Source organism: Grus americana, chromosome 10, assembly GCF_028858705.1.
Source record: "Grus americana isolate bGruAme1 chromosome 10, bGruAme1.mat, whole genome shotgun sequence".
NCBI classification, from domain to species: Eukaryota; Metazoa; Chordata; class Aves; order Gruiformes; family Gruidae; genus Grus; species Grus americana.
Genome location: NC_072861.1, coordinates 1,749,909 through 1,770,887, shown reverse-complemented (window position 1 = coordinate 1,770,887; position 20,979 = coordinate 1,749,909). Strand labels below are relative to the sequence as shown.

Sequence of the window (20,979 nt, the reverse complement as noted above, 5' to 3'; positions counted from 1 at the left end):
TTTGCATCACTGCAAAGTGGGTATGGGCCATTTCTAAACAGGTTCAGCTCTGAGTTTGGAAGCTGGAAAATCAGGTTATGAGTTTTACATGCGCTTCTTTGCTTAATGCTGCTCTTTGTTTTGAAGTTTAACATCTTTTTCTTTTTTTTTTTTTTTTTCCCCTTCTCATTTGTCACCAGGAACTACCACGTATTTTATTACCTCCTGGCAGGAGCGAGCGAGGAAGAGAGATCAGCGTTTCATCTGAAGCAGCCTGAGGAATATCATTACCTCAACCAGGTGGGAATACTGTACAGGAATACAATACATGGCCTGGCCTTTTCTACTGCTGATATTTAATGCTAATAAAGAAAAGGTGTGGAGTAGTAAAAAAGGATTCTCTTAATGCTCCACAGGCAGCCTCCCATCATTGGAAATTAATCTACATTGGCAGTCTTGAAAAAATTAAATCAGTGTTTTCCATTTTTTTTCCCCCTACCTGGGATATGTTAAATATATTCTCGTTTTAATTGTCGAAGGGAGAAACAGTGACAATTTACCTGTTATCTGTGTGAATGTCATTTATTCATTAACATCTGTCTGCTGAGTAGGAGAAAAGGGGAAAATGTGTGCTACTAGTAGCTCTTCAGGGTATAACGTCTTGCATGAGGTAGTCCTAATTCTGTAGCTTCATGGCTGGCTGTTAGCATGATCCTTTGAATTTAATGATATAAGTTTAATATAAATAAACCCTCAGCAACCATTGAAAATGTGTGAATTAAAAATGAGTGAGGTATTACCAATGGCTAAACAAACTCATACTTTGGAAGATGTGATTTACTTCAGGTATTTAAGATGCAGTTGTCCACTGATGCTTGTGAATAGGGACTTTATTGATTTCTCCTCAAAAAAAAAAAGAAAAAAAGAAAAAAAGGAGTAGGAATATGTGGAAGAGTAGTTAGGTTATATGTTGATTTTGACTAATTGCAATTTTCTCGCAGCTGGAACACGATTAGCGATAAAGAGTGATTTAAGCTGGTGAGAAACTTGGACGCACAGTGCCATCCAAATAGCCTTTAGTCTTTCTAGAAATATAAGTTAAACTCCAGAATACGTCTCAATTACCCAGGGCTTTTAAAAGATCTTTTTAAAGTGGGTTATCAAAGCCAAAATCTATTGTAATATTAACGACTCCCACTCGCTCTTGGCAGGATCGGGAAATTCGCACAAATGAGTAACATACTAAGAGCCGAAGGGTTTTTGCTTGCCGCCTTTGTGCCTCAGGCGTTGGTTGGAGAACGGGGTGTGATCTTCGCGACCATCTGCGCTGCAGTTTTTGCAGCGGGAAAGTGCCAAGATTGTTTGGATCGAACGTTTTGTCAGATTCGCAGGTTTTGTTAGGCAATCCGGTAGTTTTATGTTAGTCCAAAACTTTGCGATTAATTATAGTCCTTTTTTTTTTTTTTAATAGCAGCTTCATGTTCAAGGACATAAATATTTAAAATAAAATAATAAATCCAATGACGTGTGATGCATAGATCTAATAAGAATGTGATAATTTAGGTCGAAACATTTACTTTAATCTAAATTAGGATGCTGTGGGCCAGTAGGCTGGAGAAAGGATGCTGAGCTATGTCCAGTGGATAGGGGAAGCAGGCCATGGGCTTGGCTTGAGCGATGGTCTGAATTTTTAGGGGTTTTATTATAATAATTTTTAATAATTAGGGTTACAGAGACCATTTAACACTGATAACAATGGGAAAATGGCTCCTGTAGATGTGTTCAGGGCATCGTTTCATACTAAGGCTTTCTGACAATACAGTAACAGCTCTCCCGTGCCCTACAAGCAAGGGAAAAAAGGAAAATAAGGAGATAAAAGGCAGGGGGGGGCAAGGAAGTGGAGGAACAGGGAAAAGAAACTTTGGAAACATAGAAGGGGAAAGTAATAAAACGACCCCTGAGCTTTTCCAGTAACTTCTTAAGCATGTCCTTGAGAAATCCCTGCCTTTTTGAAAGGAAAAAGAACAAGCTCAGAAATGAACCTACGTGTTTAACTAAAAATTAAATATTAAAATTGAAAAGCTATAAAATACTGAACCGGGTCCCTTAAGTCAGGGACTGACTCAATCCTTGAGTCAAGCGTTATTTTCTTTCTCCCAGGTTCCTCAGCTCACGTTGTGTTATGCAAAACAAACGTGCATTTTGCATTGCAGATGAGAAATAATCTATTCAGATATTTCAACAAAATGTGCTGGTATTTTGTTGATCTGTAAATGCAGGGAGCAAGTTGGGGAAAAAAAAAAAAAGATTTCAATTTTTTTTAAGAGCAAATTCACTTAACCTATCCCATGAGTTTGGATGACTTCTCCATAACTCATACCAACGGCAGGTGTACCTGCCATTGCATACCCTGCAACTTGCTGAATATTTTCTCTGCTGGTTATTCACATTTATCCATTTTGAAATTAGGGATTTGCAGGATGAAGTCCTTATTTTAAGCTCATCAGGAGCTGTGGTGCCACGTGTCCTCTCCATCTCAGGACCGCTCTCTGAGCCTGGAGACTGATCGTGTCCTTTGACTTCTCTCAACTCCATCCTCAGGGAAAAAGATAGAAGTTCCTAAAAAGCTTTCAAGTGTTGCTTTCTAATCGGTTGGAGAATTGCACTTTTCTAGCACTTACACGTGTCTAGAGCAGAGGTTGAGTGTAGAACCAAAAAAATCTGCTCTTCAGTGGTTTGTGGTTTTTTTTTTTCCATCAATAGCTCTTCAGCTCTAGGTAAACCAAAGGTTTCTCCAACCGTGGAGAAAAAGAAAAGATCTTAAAATCCATTAAGCTTATTGCATGAGTGAAAACACTGCAAGTAGGAATGAGAACCCCATAAGTGCAAAAGCATTATAAATCTTACCTTAAAAAAAAAAAAAAAGAAAAAAAAGAAACAAAAAGAAAGAATGACTATGCAGAATAACAACAATTATTTTACTTGGAAAGTCGACATTGCTGCCCTGGTTAAAGAGCAGGTAGTGGGAGTTATTTTCGGTCTGAACGCTACTTAACCCGGTCTGCCTTGCTTTCAGATGACAAAGAAACCCCTCAGACAGAGCTGGGATGATTATTGCTATGACTCTGAGCCGGTCAGTACAAGTACCCGCGTCTTCTGTGTTGCTGGTGCGGGGCTGTTGCTCACTTGAATTTGTTAGGTGCACCAAGACCTGAGCAGAAAATGAAGCCAAATTAAGTTTAACCTGTTAATTACCCTCTCCCTTCCTCTGCCTGGAGTGGTGTCGCTTGTGTATTAGCTCATGACAATACAGATGTTTTTTCCCTTGCCCTTTTTTGGCTCCTTCCATCTGGAAAGCTTCTTCAACAGTTGGATATGGTCATCGAGTTTTAGCAAACTAAGGGGTTTTTTTTGTTCCTTCTTGATATAATACCTGATGATTTATGGAAATTGTGATAGGGCAGCAATGTGAAAATTGAAATTCCTTTCCGATAAAACAGCAAATCAGTCTCTTGAAGCCCTAAGAGATGCATGAGTTCATGATGGTGATAGCAGTGTATCTGCTCTCCAGCTTCCAGGGGAAAAAAAAAGACAAAACTAAACCCATACCCCCAAAACATCTACGAGAAAATCAAATCTTGATATTATTCGGAATGCAAAAAAATTCCTTCCCCAAAAACAGTTCTGCTGACATGATCATCCTTTCCAAATGGATTGACCCCAGAAAAGGGAACGGCGAAGCTTCTCCCCCTTCCCCAGCTTCTCCCACGCAACCCAGTCGGAGGCGGTGGCTTCAGTTGGCGACGTGCTTTGGGTGTCTGTGTGTCCCGTGATGGTCTCTGTTGGTTTTGTCTTGCACGGGGAAGCATGTTTCATTTCAGCATGTTGTTCCTGCTCGTTTTGCCGTGTGTTTGATGGTTGCCCAACTCTAGCTGATGCATCTGGAAGAGTCAGAGGTAATCTGTGAAGGAGTTGGGTTTCACTTGGGCTAAATAAGCATCTTAACAGCAAGATTTCAGCTGCGAAATCCTTAGGAGGGGAGGAGGGAAGGGGAGTCTAACCCCCCAAGGTTTAAAAATGTTGAATATTGTGTTAGCATCCTTAATACCTGAGCATTCTTAGAGGTCCTACAAGAGCAGGGAGTGAAGAGCAGATGCTTTTCTATATACCTTGATACACCGTGCCATGTTGCAAAGGCCTTAATTGCTTAAGGGAACGGGCTAGGACAATTTACTTGGGAATTAAAATGAAAAAAAAAAAAAAACCCAAATTTGCCGCCTTCTCCTGGAGGGGTCGACAATGCCCTGCCAGCTCAGGAGCTCGGGACTTACCACGTTCCAGCAAAACTGCGTGCCGTTACGATTTGGCTGTTTATCCGGTGTTTTATTTTGCTCAGGATCGATTTCTGTGATGTTCGTGGTAAATCACATCTTTGCTTCAGTTGGTGATTCATTCTTAAACATACCCTGGACCTCTCTCCTTAACCACGGACTCAACCCGCTGCAGACGTCTGGTTTATAAAGAAACCCTATTTATTATTTCTTCTTTAAACTTTCCATGGAAATCCATGGATTGCTTCAACGTGACGATAGCAAGCGGGGGACTCACTTTTGCTGGGAAACTAATTGCCCCGGCGGAATATTAGCGATGAATTTGGTCTGTGGGCATGGACTTTGTAATGCCTGTCTGCCCTAATATCAAGGAAACTCCTTTTTTTTTTTTTACAATTATCATCCATTTATCATCCATTAGGAAACAGTACAGAGCTGAAACACTACAGAGAGCATCTGCTTTTAAGTAGATAATTTGCAAAAGGCCTTTCCATGTGGATTAATGAGTTTGGCAATTGTTATGTAAATCTTTAATTAAATTGCCGTTGGCGTAGATTGTGCTACTTCGGAGTTGTCTATGGTATTTCGCTGTTGACTCGTGACTTAATTTTGGATGAATGGTGCCACAAAATGAAATTGTCTCCCGGAATGCGGAGTGCCACTAAAAGCGACACTTGGTATCTTTTAAAAAAGTTTAAAAAAAGACTTATTTGCAGAATTTGTGGGTACGTTTTTGTCCTGCAGCCTCCAGGTCCCACCTAAGTGGGCGAGAAACCTTCTCCAACTCCTTCTCAGCATATGTGTAGTGCTCAAGGAAGCTGGTTGGGTCAGGTTTGAGTTTAGGAGGGACAACTTCTTATCGCAATATTTTATGGTGTAAATAATTCCATTGCTGATCCCTGATGATCTTACTGATATATAGTGTAGTTGTCTTTGTTGCGTTCCTTTGGATAAGGTGCACAGACAGCTTATACGTCTGTTAAAATGGGTCATTTTCAAGACTCCGTTCAACGTCTCTAAATTCACTTTGCCCGTGCGATATTAAGTTGTCCCGGAGGACCATTGATAAAAAAATTTAGATTTTCTTGTCTAGTTGAACTTCTATAGCTTTCAGTCAAGGGAATATGACAATTCTGTTTGAGTACTATCCTATATTGAAATAAATATCTTAAATAAGAATTTCTCCCCATAATCAGTAGCTGTAATGGTGCTACGGAGTGGGATGAATATACAGTTGTGAGGCTTTAAATGGGGATAGGTGCTTTGAGACACGAAGCTGATAATATAAAATAACTTTATTCTATATATTCTGTATTTATTCTATATTTATGATTTATTCTATGTACTATAAGTGAGTGCAAGTGTCTTTTCAAGTAACAATCATCATCCTGTGACTACTTGGTACCTGTTCAATGACGTTTACTGTAATATTCATGTAACTCTGTTTAGTGCAGATTTTCAGAATTAGTTTGTGCACGTTTGCTCATTTGGGAAATATGATTTACAGACAACCAACCAAAAGAAACCATGTGGATACAGCTGCTTAATTAATTGTTACTGTAAATGCAGCTGCAATTTTTAAATTCTATACCTGGATGAACTTGTAGAAAGTCTCTATTTAAGTGTTAGTAAAATATTATGAGATTTAAGATAACACTATATTGTGTGATGCACAGTCAACTAATTTTGAATTTTTATAGGCAGCAATGGGAAAAACTATTAAATATGGGCTACAAAGTGAGAGAATAATCGATAACCCATGGGGTGGGGGCAAGGTGAGCCAGAGCAAAAGGAACTTGGCATTAAGAGTTTGTATACTCATTTAAAGAGCATTAATTTAACTGTGTTCCCTAACTACGGGTGCAGGTCAATATTAGTTGGGTCCAGAATGTCACCGGATTTCCCTGAAAGTATCAATGACTGCCGTCAGGTTGGGGATCATCTGAAAAACAAACTCTTCAGTCACGTTGGCCTCCAAGAAATGTAAAATGTAGTGGATTTTGAATTCTTTTTAGAAAATGTCTTGGTAGTTAAAGTTAGTGAAAACTATATTTAAAGCTTTCCCTTTCCTATGCAGGATATAATTCACTGATATTTTACGTGAAATTATGTGCATTCTATTTTAAAACTGAATTCTTCCTCTTTAGTTATAGGAACTCCTAACGGAACAGGTCTTAATGTGGAATAAACTGTCTGTAAATGTGTAACATATTTCATCCTGCTGTTAATTCACATCCTTTTTGTATTCTAATTGCCCCCCATTGACGAGCTCTCGCCATACCCTTAGAATGGTGTGACTCACCTCTTGCGTTCGCGGTTAAGCCTAGGAAATAAGGAAAAATTAGCCAAAAATGCTGTTTTGGGAAAGGTGTACCAACATGGTCCTCTCTGAGGTCCAGACTATTCAAAGCAAGGCATTTGTGGTGGAGATGTAGTGTCCTTTGACAGACCATCTCACCACGCTGGATAAAAACGTGATAAAGATCAAAATGTTGGTGCACATAATAAATAATCATTGGATTGAAATTTGGACTCTGGTTAGCTTTTCCATAACGTCCTTGTAGAAGCAGATTCTCCTAATTAGCTTGATTTTAAAAATAAAATAAAAGAATCAAACTTTAAAAAAGAATATTTAAAAAAAAATAAAACTTTTAATTATGCCTACTCTTTCTAATACTTAAGAAGAAAAATTGTGGCTTGCCACTGGAGCTAATCCTGGTCTGCTGTTGTATTGTGTGTCTGTTTCTCGCTATATCTGCTATGGTGCTGTGAATCCCCCTGTCCCTGGGCTGGCTGTCGGGGTAATCCGCCACGGTTATTCCCCATGACGTCAGTGGGGCCTCGTGGATATCTCATTTCCCAGTGCCAGACTGGAAATGTTCTAGTCGCTGATAAAAGGCATGGAGATCACTAAATGATATTTATGAAGTGTTGACTTGGCCATCTGGACCTGTTCTGATCTTAATTTCTTTCAGTGCTTAATCTTTCTGTTTGAACCCAACAGGACTGCTTTTCCGTGGAAGGGGAGGACTTGAAGCATGACTTTGAGCGGTTACAACTAGCCATGGAGATGGTGGGGTTTCTTCCCAAGACTCGCAGGCAGTGAGTTTATTTTCCATATTGATAAGCTTGGAGATTAACTATAGTTAATTAATTAGTTATGTTAACTAATGTAACCTCCATAACCAGTGAGATCATTCTCCTGACTTGAGCTAACGTAACTGTTGAGCTCTACGTAACACATCGGGTTGGTGAGAAGGAATAATTGGTGAGGCCCTGGCACAGGTTGCCCAGAGAAGCTGTGGCTGCCCCTGGCTCCCTGGCAGGGTTCAAGGCCAGGTTGGATGGGGCTTTGGGCAACCTGGGCTAGTGGAGGGTGTCCCTGCCCATGGCAGGGGGTTGGAACTAGATGGGCTTCAAGATCCCTTCCAACCCAACGCAAAATTTAATGATATAAACAAAATATGCCCATCATTACTATAGCTAACGATTCTCTTTATGCAAATGGAGCGTTGGCACGAAGTTGGCACCTGGAAGTATTTTTCAACTGTTCATGAATAGTCATGCCTTACTCTGCACGTTATGAATCCAGATCCCGATTTAATCAGAAATTCTGCTTATTAGTCATCATACTTAATCCTTTGCATGCAGTTGCTGGTTCTGTAGACTCATTTCCAACTGGCCTTCGTTCACGTCATTCACTGGAAGTGCTGGTTGAAAAACTGGACTTTTTAGTTGGGTTGCAATACCACCTTCCTCTGATAGCAAGGAATTACATGCTTGACATGAGGGTTGTCGCCAACTGAAACCACAAAATAATTCCTCTGGTGTTGATCATTGGCTTGAAAGTCTTGAGTAGGTTTGAATGAATTTGACAAATATGTTATTTAAGGTTAGTAGCAGGCGTAGAAAAATGTGTATTTAAGAAATGACCTCAAAGTGAGTATGGTTTTGACGTTGTCAGTACTGCTGAAAAGCACATCAATAGCTGGAACACAATGAGAAATCTTGTACTTTTTTGAGTCAAAATGTTCAAACAAGAATTGAATGATCACGGTTCTCTCCGTCTGAAATCCTGGAGGTTTACGTGGGAACAGAAAATTACTGCTTTGTACTAATGGCACTTGGAACCCTATTCATCACCTTGGGTAAATGGCGTTCAAGATGCTAACATATAACATTGATATTAATTTTTTTTTTTTGCAACTGGGTGGAATACCTCCTGTTCTTTTCAGCACCATTTTTCTTGCTTTTTAACATGTATCTGAGCCACCAGTTAGAAGCCTTTAACTGTGAGACATTCTCCACCAAGAATTTTTCACCCAGCCAAGGATCTTTTTCCCGAGCTCATCCTTTATCCCTAAATTGTAACAAATCCATTATGAAGTTAAGACTGCTTTTTCTGTTTCCCTTCCACACACATGGATAAACCCAAATATACGTACTTCTAGTGTAAATTTATGTCAGCGGGCCTCCTTGTCTTTGAAGAATCAGGTTTCAGCAACAAAGTTTTTCTCAAGCCTGTTTAGGGTGCAGCAAAAGAATTTAATTGATGGAGTAAAGCAATCAGTAAGCGTCAGGACTGAGCGGAGTTGGATGTCACAGTAAATTCACTCTTTCAATTTACTGCGCAATAACTTTTCTTGGCACAAAAGTTTTTGTATTTCTCTTAGTGAATTTTGCTTGTCAAAAAATATAGCCGGTTCTTCACTATACGAGCAGATTTATTCTGCTTGGTGTTGTACAACTGTAACACGAATAAGTAACCACCTTCAGCTGAGTATAAAAAGGAAGGACGTTTTAAGTATTACTATACTTTTAGAAGTGATTGCTTATAGCAAAACATGGGGTTTCACCTTTGTGGCAAGAGTTACAGAAGAGAAATGTTTATAATTGCATCCCTGTAATTCACGATAAGGAATCAGAATCCCTGTTTTAGAGATAAGGAAGGGCGGCTTGGAGAGGTGAAGGTGTGTTGTCCAGACAAGCTGGTGGCATGGCTAGCAATCAAATTTGATTTTAGTCATTTTTAGCTCCCTGGAGAGTGTAGAAATAGGGACAAACAGTTTGTTGCTGAAGTCAGCCATGACTCAACAGTCTCAGAGTTAGTTTTTTAGAATAGTTTTTTTCAGAGGAGTGAGGAAATCACTTAAAAATGATCAAATTTAAAAAAAAAAAAAAAGATAAATTTACTTGACGTGTAATATCTTTTCTCTGTCTCAGTTTGCTTATATATTATAAAAGCATTTATGCTTTTTTGTGTGGGCTTTCTATCCGGGACTAGATCTGAGACGGTGATAAATACGTGTGCCAGGGGACTGAGAAGGATCCCTGCAAGGCTGAGTCCAGCCTTACCCTTAATTTAGGCACAACAGATATTTAGTCTGGATATCTAGATTACTCGAGGATTTCTTTTTTTTCTTATAATTTGGAGTGCCATTTTATAACCATGGGTTTGATGTGTTGAATAATTTTCAAGCAAGCCATATCAATGGAAGTGTGGTACTTGAATAAGTGAAAATATTTTTTACACGAGGCAAATTAGATGCGTCATTTGAGCACCATTTTTGAGGAAACATTTGGAGATTTGGGACATAAACTGTTTCGGATTGAAAATTAGAGGAATGAGTCAAATACGAAGATGACACTTGGATTTTCGGGGATGTGGTTTGCTTTTTCATTAGCTTTAAGAAAAAAACAACCGAGTGAAAATGACTTTTCTATTTTCTTTAGAATTTTCTCTCTCTTGTCGGCGATACTACACCTGGGTAATATCCGTTACAAAAAGAAGACTTACCGGGATGACTCCATTGATATTTGTAACCCTGAAATACTACCTATTGTGTCGGACCTGCTGGAGGTAAGCCTTCGTTTTCCATCCTGTGATGTTCACACCTAATGAGCCACCTCTGTTTTACAATAGAATTTATTTCCAGTTTCACTGAAGGGTAAGTTCTCTTGCGTAACCTTTAATATGGGCTCTTCATGTTTGCCAGTGAAAAGTTATAAAGATTTTCGATGAGGTTTTTAATGATAGGGTTTTTTCCCCTAGTTTTCAGATTCAGGTTTAATTGACTGAAAACACTGTTTCTGTGATTAAAATTTGAAACATTGCAAACTAGTTCTAGGTGGAATGAAAACCTGCCATTCAACACAATAGTTTCTTCAGCTGTTGACCATCAGCTCACCAAAATTCCCCAACGCTCCTCATGTCTGTTCCAATACTTGTATAAGAAACTGGAGCAACTGTCAGACCATCAGCCCACTCTTCTGGTTCAGGTGCTGGCTGTAGGAGATGCTGAGCTCGCTCGCCGTATTTTGCTGCCTGTTGTTACCCTGTTATCCACAAAGGTTGCTTCAGAGATGCTGAAGGGTTCATCTCATCCCTTTAGTACCCATTTATAGACCTATTATCCATGCATTTATCTAGTTCTTTTGGGAACCTCTTGATGCTGTCTACTGTTTAAGACCCTTTACCTAAAGCACTTTGTCCTCCATGAGTCACTGCTGTGCCAGCATCATTTGGGAAGGGTTTGTAGGTCTCAGCCCGGATGGCCCAGGGCTGTATCCAATTCTGTAAATCAGGGAAAAACACTAAGTAAATTCTTGCGAGAGCTGTCCTGTTAGCCCGAGCAGCTTATGAAGCTGTGGTATTACTTGTTCGTGAGAAAAGTCTTCGCTTCAGTGAGCCAACTTGTCCTGCGCCTGTCTTCCACGTTCAAGAGCTGAAGTCAAAACCTCTTGATATGGATATAGAATCATGGAACCATAAAATCATTTTGGTTGGAGAAGACCTTTAAGATCATCGAGTCCAACCGTTAACCCAGCACTGCCAAGCCCACCACTAAACCGTGCCCCTAAGCACCACATCTACACGTCTTTTAAATCCCTCCAGGGATGGTGACTCAACCACTTCCCTGGGCAGCCTGTTCCGGTGCTTGACAACCCTTTGGGTGAAGACATTTTTCCTAACACCCAATCTAAACCTCCCCTGGCACAACTTGAGGCCATTTCCTCTTGTCCTATCACTTGTTACTTGGGAGGAGAGACCAACCCGCACCTGGCTACAACCTCCTTTCAGGGAGTTGTAGAGAGCGATCAGGTCTCCCCTCAGCCTCCTTTTCTCCAGACTAAACAATATAGGTGGCCAGAAACTCTCCCTGCAGTCTCACTTCTCTGGAAATGCTCTAAACCACTTGTAACTCCAAAGGCTACCGAAATGTCATACTTGTAGTTGGTTAAAACAGCTATTACCTTTATCTCTTTGTACTCGCTGGACAGCGTGGAAGGTTAATTTCTGTTAATTTTATGCTAGCATCAGAAAATAACTTGTCATTTTGCGTACGCATGATGCTCTTCTCACTGCTTTCCTTAAACAACTGATGTGCTATCTCACTACTTACAGAACTTGGGAATCGGCGCTCTCAGATTTTCATAGCACTTCATTAATGTTTTGAATTTAGGGAGTGGAGAGCTTCTGTAAAATATGGGTATAAGCAGCTGGATGCTCTTTGCATCTTGGCCTTGGAGATTGCAGAAATAAACAGAAGGAAAATATGAGTTTGGAGGAGAATGTTGTTGATCTTACCCTGTTAAAAATGGCCATAGCAAGAGCGCCAAGTCATTAGAGAAGTAATCGTTTTTTAAAAAAGTTTTGAATAAGAGAGTGACTTAGAGATCTGAAAAAGTTCCAAGCTTTGGGTCTTTGCCCTTGCTTTCTTCTGCAAACAAACTCTTCTGCAACATCTGCATGCTGGAAGGTATTGGGTTATTTTTTGCGTGTGTATGTGTGAAATGAAGCATCGATTGAACCGTATAGACCCAAGGGTGGCTTAGTGCCGTGGTCTGATACAGCGCAGAGCGTGGATAGCATGATCACTTGCAGATAGTGTCAACAATACGTAAAAAAATATACTTTTTTTTTTTAAACTTCACCATTTTGAAAAAGCCCTAGAATCTAGCGTACATTTCTTTTGACCTGAGTAATTCTTTTCAAGCTAAATGACCATATAGAGCATAAAATGCTTGTTAATTAGATCAGGGCAGCGCAGATCTTGGGTATGATCTTATGAAATACATTGCTGGGTTTGGGCAAGTGGTGTTGCTTGTCCTTAAAGTTACATTTATGTGGTAATTTATCCATGGAATTGGAGACGTTGGTTGCCTCCAAGTGTAAAGTTTCTGGTAGACCCACTCCCCAATCAGCTGAAATAAAGCCAATGATCTCATTTTCAGAAGAGGCTTAGTTTCTCTTTCTCTAGTGCTGAGCCTTTGCAGACCTGAATAAATCTTTTGTCATTCTCGCTCAGTTTTGACCAAAAGGGTTGAAACAGATGAAACATCATCACAAAGAGCATCCATTGCACTTTGTTAGTTAACTAGTTACAACTCTCTAAATTAAGTGTAGTGAATTCTTCTCAGCCAGAGACCAAAAATATTGGTTGAAACATTTGACACTTTGTATTTTGTCTCATTTGGGTAATTATTTTTATTACTACTATTTTTTTTTTTTGTGGTCACTGAACACTGTACAGTTTTGCTTTTCACACCATTGTTGCTGAAAATACGAATTGACTTGAAAAAGTTATTAATCCGCTCTAGATCCTGGCATTATTTGCTCAGACTGAAAAATTATCTTGGAATAAAAATAATATTAGTTGACAAATAGTTTAACTTCTTTTCATACAGCCACTGGGTGTTTGGCAAGACGGTCTTGAGCATAGCAAAATGATGCAAGAACTCAGCTCTGCTGTGATGGATACTTTGGTTTGGGTTTTTTTCCTTAAATGACTCACTGGATTTGTTCAGTCAAGGATTTGACATGGAAAAGAGAAGGAAAAAGTCCAGCTGGACTTGGTGGAAAGGTTCTAAGAAGCAGGAGAGACTGGCCAAGGAGAGGGGATGCAGAGGTCCTCCTGCACAGCACCGATGGGGCGGTAGCCTTCATGGAGAGGAGACGACCAAACAGCCTGGCTGAAATGAAAAATTTAAGCAAAGTTAAGGTGTTTTGCTCCTCCGAAGGAAAGTCTGGCCCAAATTATCACGAGCTTAGCTGGTTTGCGGTGGAGCCTCTAAGGACAACAGGGGGAACGTCCCTGCTGCAGCAGTTAACGCAACAACCCTGAACAACTGTCCTTCCTCTATATAATGAGATTTGCGTCCCTGTAAAATGAAGCTAATATGCAGGTTTTTGGAAGGAATCTGGGAGGAGATGATGATCTGCAACAGATTTGATTTTTCGTAGATACTGACAACCCCGCCCAATGCGGTTTTGTTTTATTAAAACATTCAGACCAGCATTTGTTGAAAAAGCAAACTGCAATATAGGATTTTGGCCAGACTCTGCGGATCATTGTTACATTTACAGTAAGACCCTGATTCCATTTTTTTATTTTTTTTTTTTTCAAGACTAGACATAGCGTGTGGATTATGTGAGGCTTTTGGCAAGTTTTTCACAGCCTTTGTTTAAACTTTGCTGAAATACCGTGCCGTAGCGTGATGTCAAGGCTGCCTGATGGATCGAGCAGACGTGGAGTCCTGCGCGGGTGCTGCAGATATCGTGGATCCTCTGCAGAAATCATAAAGGATTGTGTAAAACTGGGGAAGACTTTTGTGTTTCTGGGGAAAAACCTGGGAAGGCTCATTTGTGGGCTTATTAACAAAAGCAATCTATTAGGAATGGCCTAGTGTCTGTTCACCTTGAGAGACTTTTTTTTCCCCATTAGAAGAGCAAGAACATTTTGGTTGCGTATGTTTATTAACTTACTATATTATTATTTACTTTACTAAATTATTTCTGTGGATGGAGCAATGAGTAAGGAAGACAAATTCTATCTTCGCTCAATAGAGCAGTCTTATATTCAGTTTTTAGAGCTAGGTAACCAATATCAATGCAAATGAAGGTAAATAGAAGTTATCAAGTGTCCTAAATTAGTTTTGGCAGATCTCTTTTTGCATCGATGATGTTAGCTTTTGGAGCTGATGTCTACCTTCGTGGCAGATTTGCGTGCTCAGGTTTTTTTCTACTAAAACATTGTCTTCAGCTTCCCAGAGGGATCCCCCAGACATCGTGCTCCTTACGTGATAAACATCTTGGAAAGTAATTGGGGAGCAAAAGGGGGGGTGAGGATTGTGAGGCAGCCAGGGCTTGCATCCAACCTTTTCTTCTGGATCCATTTTCCGGATGAAGTTTTGGGGATCATAGAATCACAGAATGGTTTGGGTTGGAAGCGACCTCCAAAGATCATCTGGTCCAGCCCCCCCCGGAATGAGCAGGGACATCTTCATCGCATGCGGAGCTCTGAGCCAGAATTTGAGTCAGATAATTTTCTGGTTGTTTGAAAGAAAGTCTGAAGAAAAGGTTCAGATCTTTTTCAAGAAGAACTGATGGAAATCTGAATTTATTTTCTGTTACTCCACACCAGGCAGCTTCTGAACAAGCGCTCAACACTGTAATCCCTTTCTCAAATATGGGACGACAGAGAAAAAGCGATGTTTTCTTGCTCTCAAGTTGGAAATGGTTCATTTTTCTTCAGCTGCTATAACATAATACCCCAGCATTACTGGAGAAGCAATCTCCGCCTGCCTTGGCTCCAGCCCAGCCCTTGCGGGAGCCCGCCGGCTGTCTGCTCCCCGCCACGCTCCGCTGACGTTTATAGCTGTGGCGGCATTGCCGGTCATCCTTCGCTGGGTTTTAGAGCTCTAGTCATCCAGACCTCTCAGCGTCGGTTCGACTTGCATGTGGCAGTGAAGTCTTAAATCTGTATTTTGTCCCTGTAATTAAGATATAAACTCCTACAGGCTGTGTAGCTTTTTTAAGAGAGAGAAAGCAGGACTTGCCCTTTAGCACCAGAAAGCAAAAAATCCATGAAGCGTAACTTAGGAGTGTAACTCCCAGGGCACAAACTAAAGAAATAAGTTCTGTTTTCCTCTTTGCTAATCTGCTAGGATGGTTTTTGTCTTTATTTTAGTCTCTCATGCTTACTGGAGGAGGAAGCATAGGATGAACGTGATGGGAAGCTGCAAGTATCTCCATGTGCCAGGTGTCCTTAGTCATCAGCACGCACCGAGTTTATCTTTAGAAAGCTCCTATGGCTCCTCGTTGGCATCAGGTCTCAGCTACCTTCAAGCTGCGACCTTAAATGAAAATTAAGTTAATTTGGCTTGTACCTGTGGTGTTGGCTCTCAGAGGTGATGAAGCAATCAAAAGATCAAGCTCCACCAGGTGGTAATTGCAGGGAGAAACCTGGGGAAGCGCAGGGATTATGTTCCTGTACATTTTTGTATGAAAAGATGATTCGGTGCCATTGCTCTGGTTTGGCTTGCAGCAGATCCGGAGGTGAAGGGTGCACATCTGCAGGTCTCATCCATCAGGAGAGCAGAGGGAAAAGGAAACCAGGGTGAACATTGGATGGGGATGGCAAGGGATGGCGCGGGTAGTTGTTTAAACCATTTGAAATCCCTGTGTTTGCTGACAAATCCAGGACTTGGAAGCTTTTAAGCTGTTTAGGAATATTACATTGGACTGTTTTGATTAGTAACCATCTGATACCCCTCTGCCTTGTTGCCTTTGATAATTAAAAAAAAGCCGACGTGCTGGCTGCGGGTTCACAGCATCCCTGAAGTGGGATATCGGATGGTGTAAAACTCAATTTTGTTCCAAGCTGCGCAATTAAGGGAGAGCAGCCGACGGTCTTGCAGTCACAAGCTGCCGGAATAGTGTCCGCGTTTTGTCTGCAGAGCTGAAATTAAACAAAATAAATAATAAATCGCCATTTTGCTGAATGGAGAGGAACAGAAACCAAAGGTGAAAACTTGCTGTGGATTTCTGGGTGGTTTTTTTCACCAGTTGGTTTAGAAAGGTGAAATCGGATTGTAGGAACTGGGGGCTCTACAGTATTACTGAGGACAAATGAAATGAACCTCAAGGTGTTGACATTTGCTTTCCAGTGATGCCGACCTTGCTGGTAGGTGAAGGTCATATAGAGGTGACTTGGTGTCTTCTGCTTTCCACACCACAGCAACAAGTTCTTGTTAGTGGGTTTTGCAGGGAAAGTCAGTTACATAAAAATGCGCTGGAGTTTATCACTTCTGTGACAGTATTTTTGATAGAAAGTACTAGTTTTCTTTACAGAATGGCACCGTTATTGCCATGGTTTGCGAAATTTCTTAGGTTCAGCTGGCTTGTTTGCATTGCTCTTCTGGCTAATTATTGGGTTAAACTAGTAAGAAGTCAAAGTCCATAAACCACTGAGTTTCCCATCATCCGCGTCAAACTATAAATGGTTTACCCGTGATAAAAACGTGGATGGTTTCAGAAACGTGGATGTGGTGCTTCTAGTCTTCATCAGAGATGTTCTCAACAGGTTTGGTGTCTGCATGGAGTCCTTCAGTTAGGATCAGCAGCTTGTATAGACTTGAGTGCGACTTCTCAAGCAACATCATCTCCGGATCAATCTTTAGCTACGAACTCCAGGCTCAAAGATTTTCACGCGGACTAACAATTTCTTTTTTGACATTGAAATTTAGCAAAGAGCACTCAATGACTCAAAGTATTTAGGTCTAGCTTAAGTATAAGTGTATCACCATCTATTCTGGTAGAGAGGGCATGCTTCTGAATTTCTCCAGGGGATATCAAATAAGTGGGACTTGAATCTGGTGGGAGACGAGGTCGTTTTCTCCCGACAATTCGTGGCCGGTACTGCTTAATTTGTCGGCACCGTTTACCTATTTGCTGAAGTGTCTGTATTTACACAACTGATTATTTTTTTTTTTTCTGCAAACCGGTTTCTGTTACAGCTGATTAGAGATTGTTGCCTCACCAGGAACTGGCGTCTTTAGGGAGTAATTATCAGGTGTGAATAGCAAAGTAAATATCAGGTGCTTTTCGAAAGGTTTCTTCCTCCTTCTAATTCCTCCCTACCCTGAAAAACACCAAAAAAACCACCCCCTCCACTTGGATATCTCTTAAACTGATGACACTATTTTGCTTTTGTGTGGAGTAATTTGTGTGATGTCATCTTGACAACACTAGAAAGTTGACTTATTTTGCCAACGAAAAGCGTGGGAGGGAGGAGCTGCACCGGGAATGAAGAGTACCGGTGAGAAATTGCTAGAAATGTGGTGACTGAATGCAGAAAATCAGGTTCCCTTGAATACCGCAGTGTCTGATTTCTGATGTTGGATTTATGTGCCGAATTGTCTCCTCCCAATGGCTAGCTTGTATTTATGCATTGAACGTTTAACTCCGCAAAGACTGGCAAAAGCGTTTTAGTTTTTTTTTTTAAATTAAATTTATAAATTTTAAATTTATGAAAACATTTGCATTTATAATTATTTAAAAAAAAAAGATTAAAAAAAAAGTATTCCTAGAATAATCATTAACGTCAAGATTTTTGTTTTAGGTGAAAGAAGAGATGCTGTTTGAGGCCCTGGTTACCAGAAAGACAGTGACAGTAGGAGAGAAGCTGATCTTACCATACAAACTAGCGGAGGTCTGTACCTGATGCTTATTATTAAAAGGGCAACTCTTGGGATGGTTTTCAATGCTTTGAGATGTACACTCAGCTCTAGTAGAGTTTCTTTCAGTTTTTACTGATTTAAGTAAAAATAAGAGAGGAGAAGCTAATGCGTACAAATCTAGAAAATGATTGACTTTACTTTCCACGCCGTTCCTGGAAAGCAGGTTTGCACGTTATTCCGTGATAGTCTTTCACTGTTTTGATGACTTACGGTTGTGTAAGCGTTCTCCAAAGCAGAATGGTGTGTTGCTGAGTGTATATGATACAAGTTATGTAGTAATCTTCGTACGTCGTTCCTTAAACTGTAGCACTGATTCATCCTGCAGCAGAGTGGTGACCTAAGACCTCCAGGATATTTTTGGTGGGGTCCTAAGTGCCTACGTTAGTCATGGTTCCTGTACGGGTGGAGCTGGAGATCCTCTGTAGAAGATTCCCTTTGTCTTTTCTTCAAACCTCTCACTACCTGGGTCTTCACGTGATGCTTTGGAGCGGCCACAACTCCGTCAACCACTCTCAAACTTGAGTGTAGTCTGTGCCGCTGCTAACCGTGGGGATGGCACTGCGTGAAACCTGTCAGTCCTCTGTTAGGGGCTGTGTCAGGATTATGATGTCAGCAAGCACATGTTTTTTCTAAATATGTCATTTTCAGGAATTTTTAATTATATTCGGTGGCCGGTAAACAGAAATACCTCTGTTTTCTCCTTATATTCTCCCAAGTATATCTCGGTCCCTCGGTTCCCCCTTGTCATATGGTTGCATGAGAATTTGCAACATCTTGAGTAATGTCTCTGAGAGCAGTCTGTTGTGTCGCAAATAGATAAGCACATGATGTGTTGTCATTAGGGTCAGCTGTAGATATTTTCATTCTTTTTCTCCCAGGGCAAAAAAGAAATAAAAAAATCTTTTCTCTCCTTTTGAGATTGCGTGCTTAAGCTCGGTAACTGTTACTGAGCTTTAATCTTTAAAAGTTAAGTGTTGTCTTTGTGCAAGGCTTGAATCTCCCCTAACAAAGGGCACACGAATGCTCTCATTGCATCTTTGTGATGGATGTGATAGTTGTACTTTTTTCCTGTGGCTTGGGCACAGATTTAAGAAATTGCTAGAAAATTTTAAGAGATAACTACAACCATCCCTTTGCTGAAGATAAGTACAACCGTCCTTTTTGCTGGAGGTTACTTCCCAACAGCTGTGGTGATGGAACAACGTGCGCCAATGCACCTTCAATCACCTCGCTGTAAAAATCAGCAGGTTGGATTAAACTGTTTCTTGTAATATTTTAACCTGGGCCACCAGGTTTTGTACTGGAGCAGCTTGGAACAGTCTTACCTAGATGCTCCTTCCGTTGAGATCAAAGAGCCCCTCTTGCTACCTAAAATGGCCGAGCTTGAATTTCCAAAGTGCTTTCGGCGATATCTCTGCTCACACTTATAAAGCTTTGTTGCCGATATCTGGGTAAAAGAAATGAAAGATCAGGGTGTGGTGGTTGTGGCGACTGTGGGGGAAGACAGAGGAGCATGAGGCTCTAGTGGGAAAGGTTGATGTAATCTCCATGACGAAATCATTTCGTTAGGAGCTGTGAATTGCATTAAGAAAAGACAGGCACCGCCTATCACTGGCCTTACAACATTAACATCCCGACTACCAAATTTTATCTGACAGTGACCTCTCGCTGGCAGCAGCTTCACCACTGACTTGCTCATGCTTGACACACAAGAGCAGATTTTGAGGTGCTTTAGCTGGAACTTCACCACGATACGAGGTCTTCTCCTGGTCTTCCTCTGGCTTGGGGCGTAGGAGAGGTCACTTAAATTCGGATCCATCTGAATCAGGGAGGAAGAGTAGGATTCATTTGATATTTTGGGACTTTACAAAGAATACCGGTTTCTGATAATCCCATGATTCATGACTAATTGGACTGTTGGGAACCAATGGGCTGGTTGTGCTTCATGTGTGTTTTACAAAAGAGCATTATAGTTGGCTCAAATGGATGGAGTGATTGAGGTTTTGAGGATTTTCAGACATGACTGACCCACCACGACTCCTATAACTCATAGGCAGCTGCCTTTCCTGATAAAGCAATAATGTATGTAGCAGCCACTTTATTTTCCAGATGCTAAAATGCTCGAACTATTTTTATTTTTTTTTTTGCATCGCTTGTTGATACACTGAAAGGTTCAGTGGAATTTGTCTGGAAAAGACTGTACTGCAGTGGCTCTCAAAAAAAGGATTGTAAAAATGTCATTTTGGCACAAGCTTGCTTTTTTACACCATCAAGAGCAGCAGCTTTGATCTACCAAGTGCCTTCCAAGGCCTCAAACAATTTTATATAGGCAGCCTGCAGAGTGTAGCAGTTATTAAAAGAAGAGCAAAAACTCAGCAAAAGGAGGAATTCTAAGAAATTTTATTTGGTTCTGAAACCTGTTTAAACTGTGAGTGGAAATGGTAAATTACTGGACTCTGTCGGTGAAGTGGGAATATGTAACGTTGGGCTTCTACCTCCAACGTCACTGATGGGATCGCTCAGGATAGCGGGAGAGTTTGTTGTTGAGGAGATTCTGAGGCACCTGTAAGACGTGGGTTTCTTGCTTGTCTTCTACCTCTTTGTGAATTTCGGGTTATTAGCGTGGAATTAGAAGGAGCTTTAATTTGAAATAAACTTTCTTATGTAAAAAGCCTCGAGATCTTAGGTTCTGGGTGGGTTCTTGAGCTCTGAATGAGGTTCCTACGTGCATCTACTCCATACTAGAGACACGTAGCGTATGGAGTAGGGGTGGCTGGACTTGCTAATAGGGGTCCAGGCTTTGTTTCACTTTGTGCTCTGCACAGAGACTGATGTTTACTGATCCCTTTCATCAAACAGTGTTGGAATATACGTGGGCGACAACTCAACGTGGAAGTACTTTCCGTGAAATGGCTAATGCTAATGTGATCATTCTGTGATCAAAGCCCAGCTCCTCTGAGACCTGTAACCTCAGGGTCCTGCTGTGACAATTGTCACCTCCCCTTAATAGTCTTGAACAGGCAGAGGAGATGCAGGTGGCCTGGAGAAATCCTTTCCTTCAGAGGTTTGGAGGCATCAGAGCTGAGATTGGACTTTATTAGACCAAGTCAAGCCTTTTCCCTTCCGTTTTCCCGAGCTGTAGCCCCAC

The 20,979-nt window shown here is 40.8% G+C and overlaps 1 protein-coding gene across 3 annotated transcripts in view; it reads left to right on the top strand.

Moving 5' to 3' along the window:
- MYO9A (myosin IXA) overlaps positions 1–20,979 on the top strand; it is a 181,283-nt gene that overhangs the window by 70,002 nt on the left and 90,302 nt on the right. For all 3 annotated transcript variants that reach the window (XM_054836978.1, XM_054836976.1, XM_054836975.1), the window contains exons 5-9: positions 180–279; positions 3,056–3,112; positions 7,315–7,412; positions 10,044–10,170; positions 17,714–17,803. In XM_054836978.1, coding sequence (XP_054692953.1) covers positions 180–279; positions 3,056–3,112; positions 7,315–7,412; positions 10,044–10,170; positions 17,714–17,803 — 472 coding nt within the window. The remainder of the gene's footprint in view (positions 1–179; positions 280–3,055; positions 3,113–7,314; positions 7,413–10,043; positions 10,171–17,713; positions 17,804–20,979) is intronic.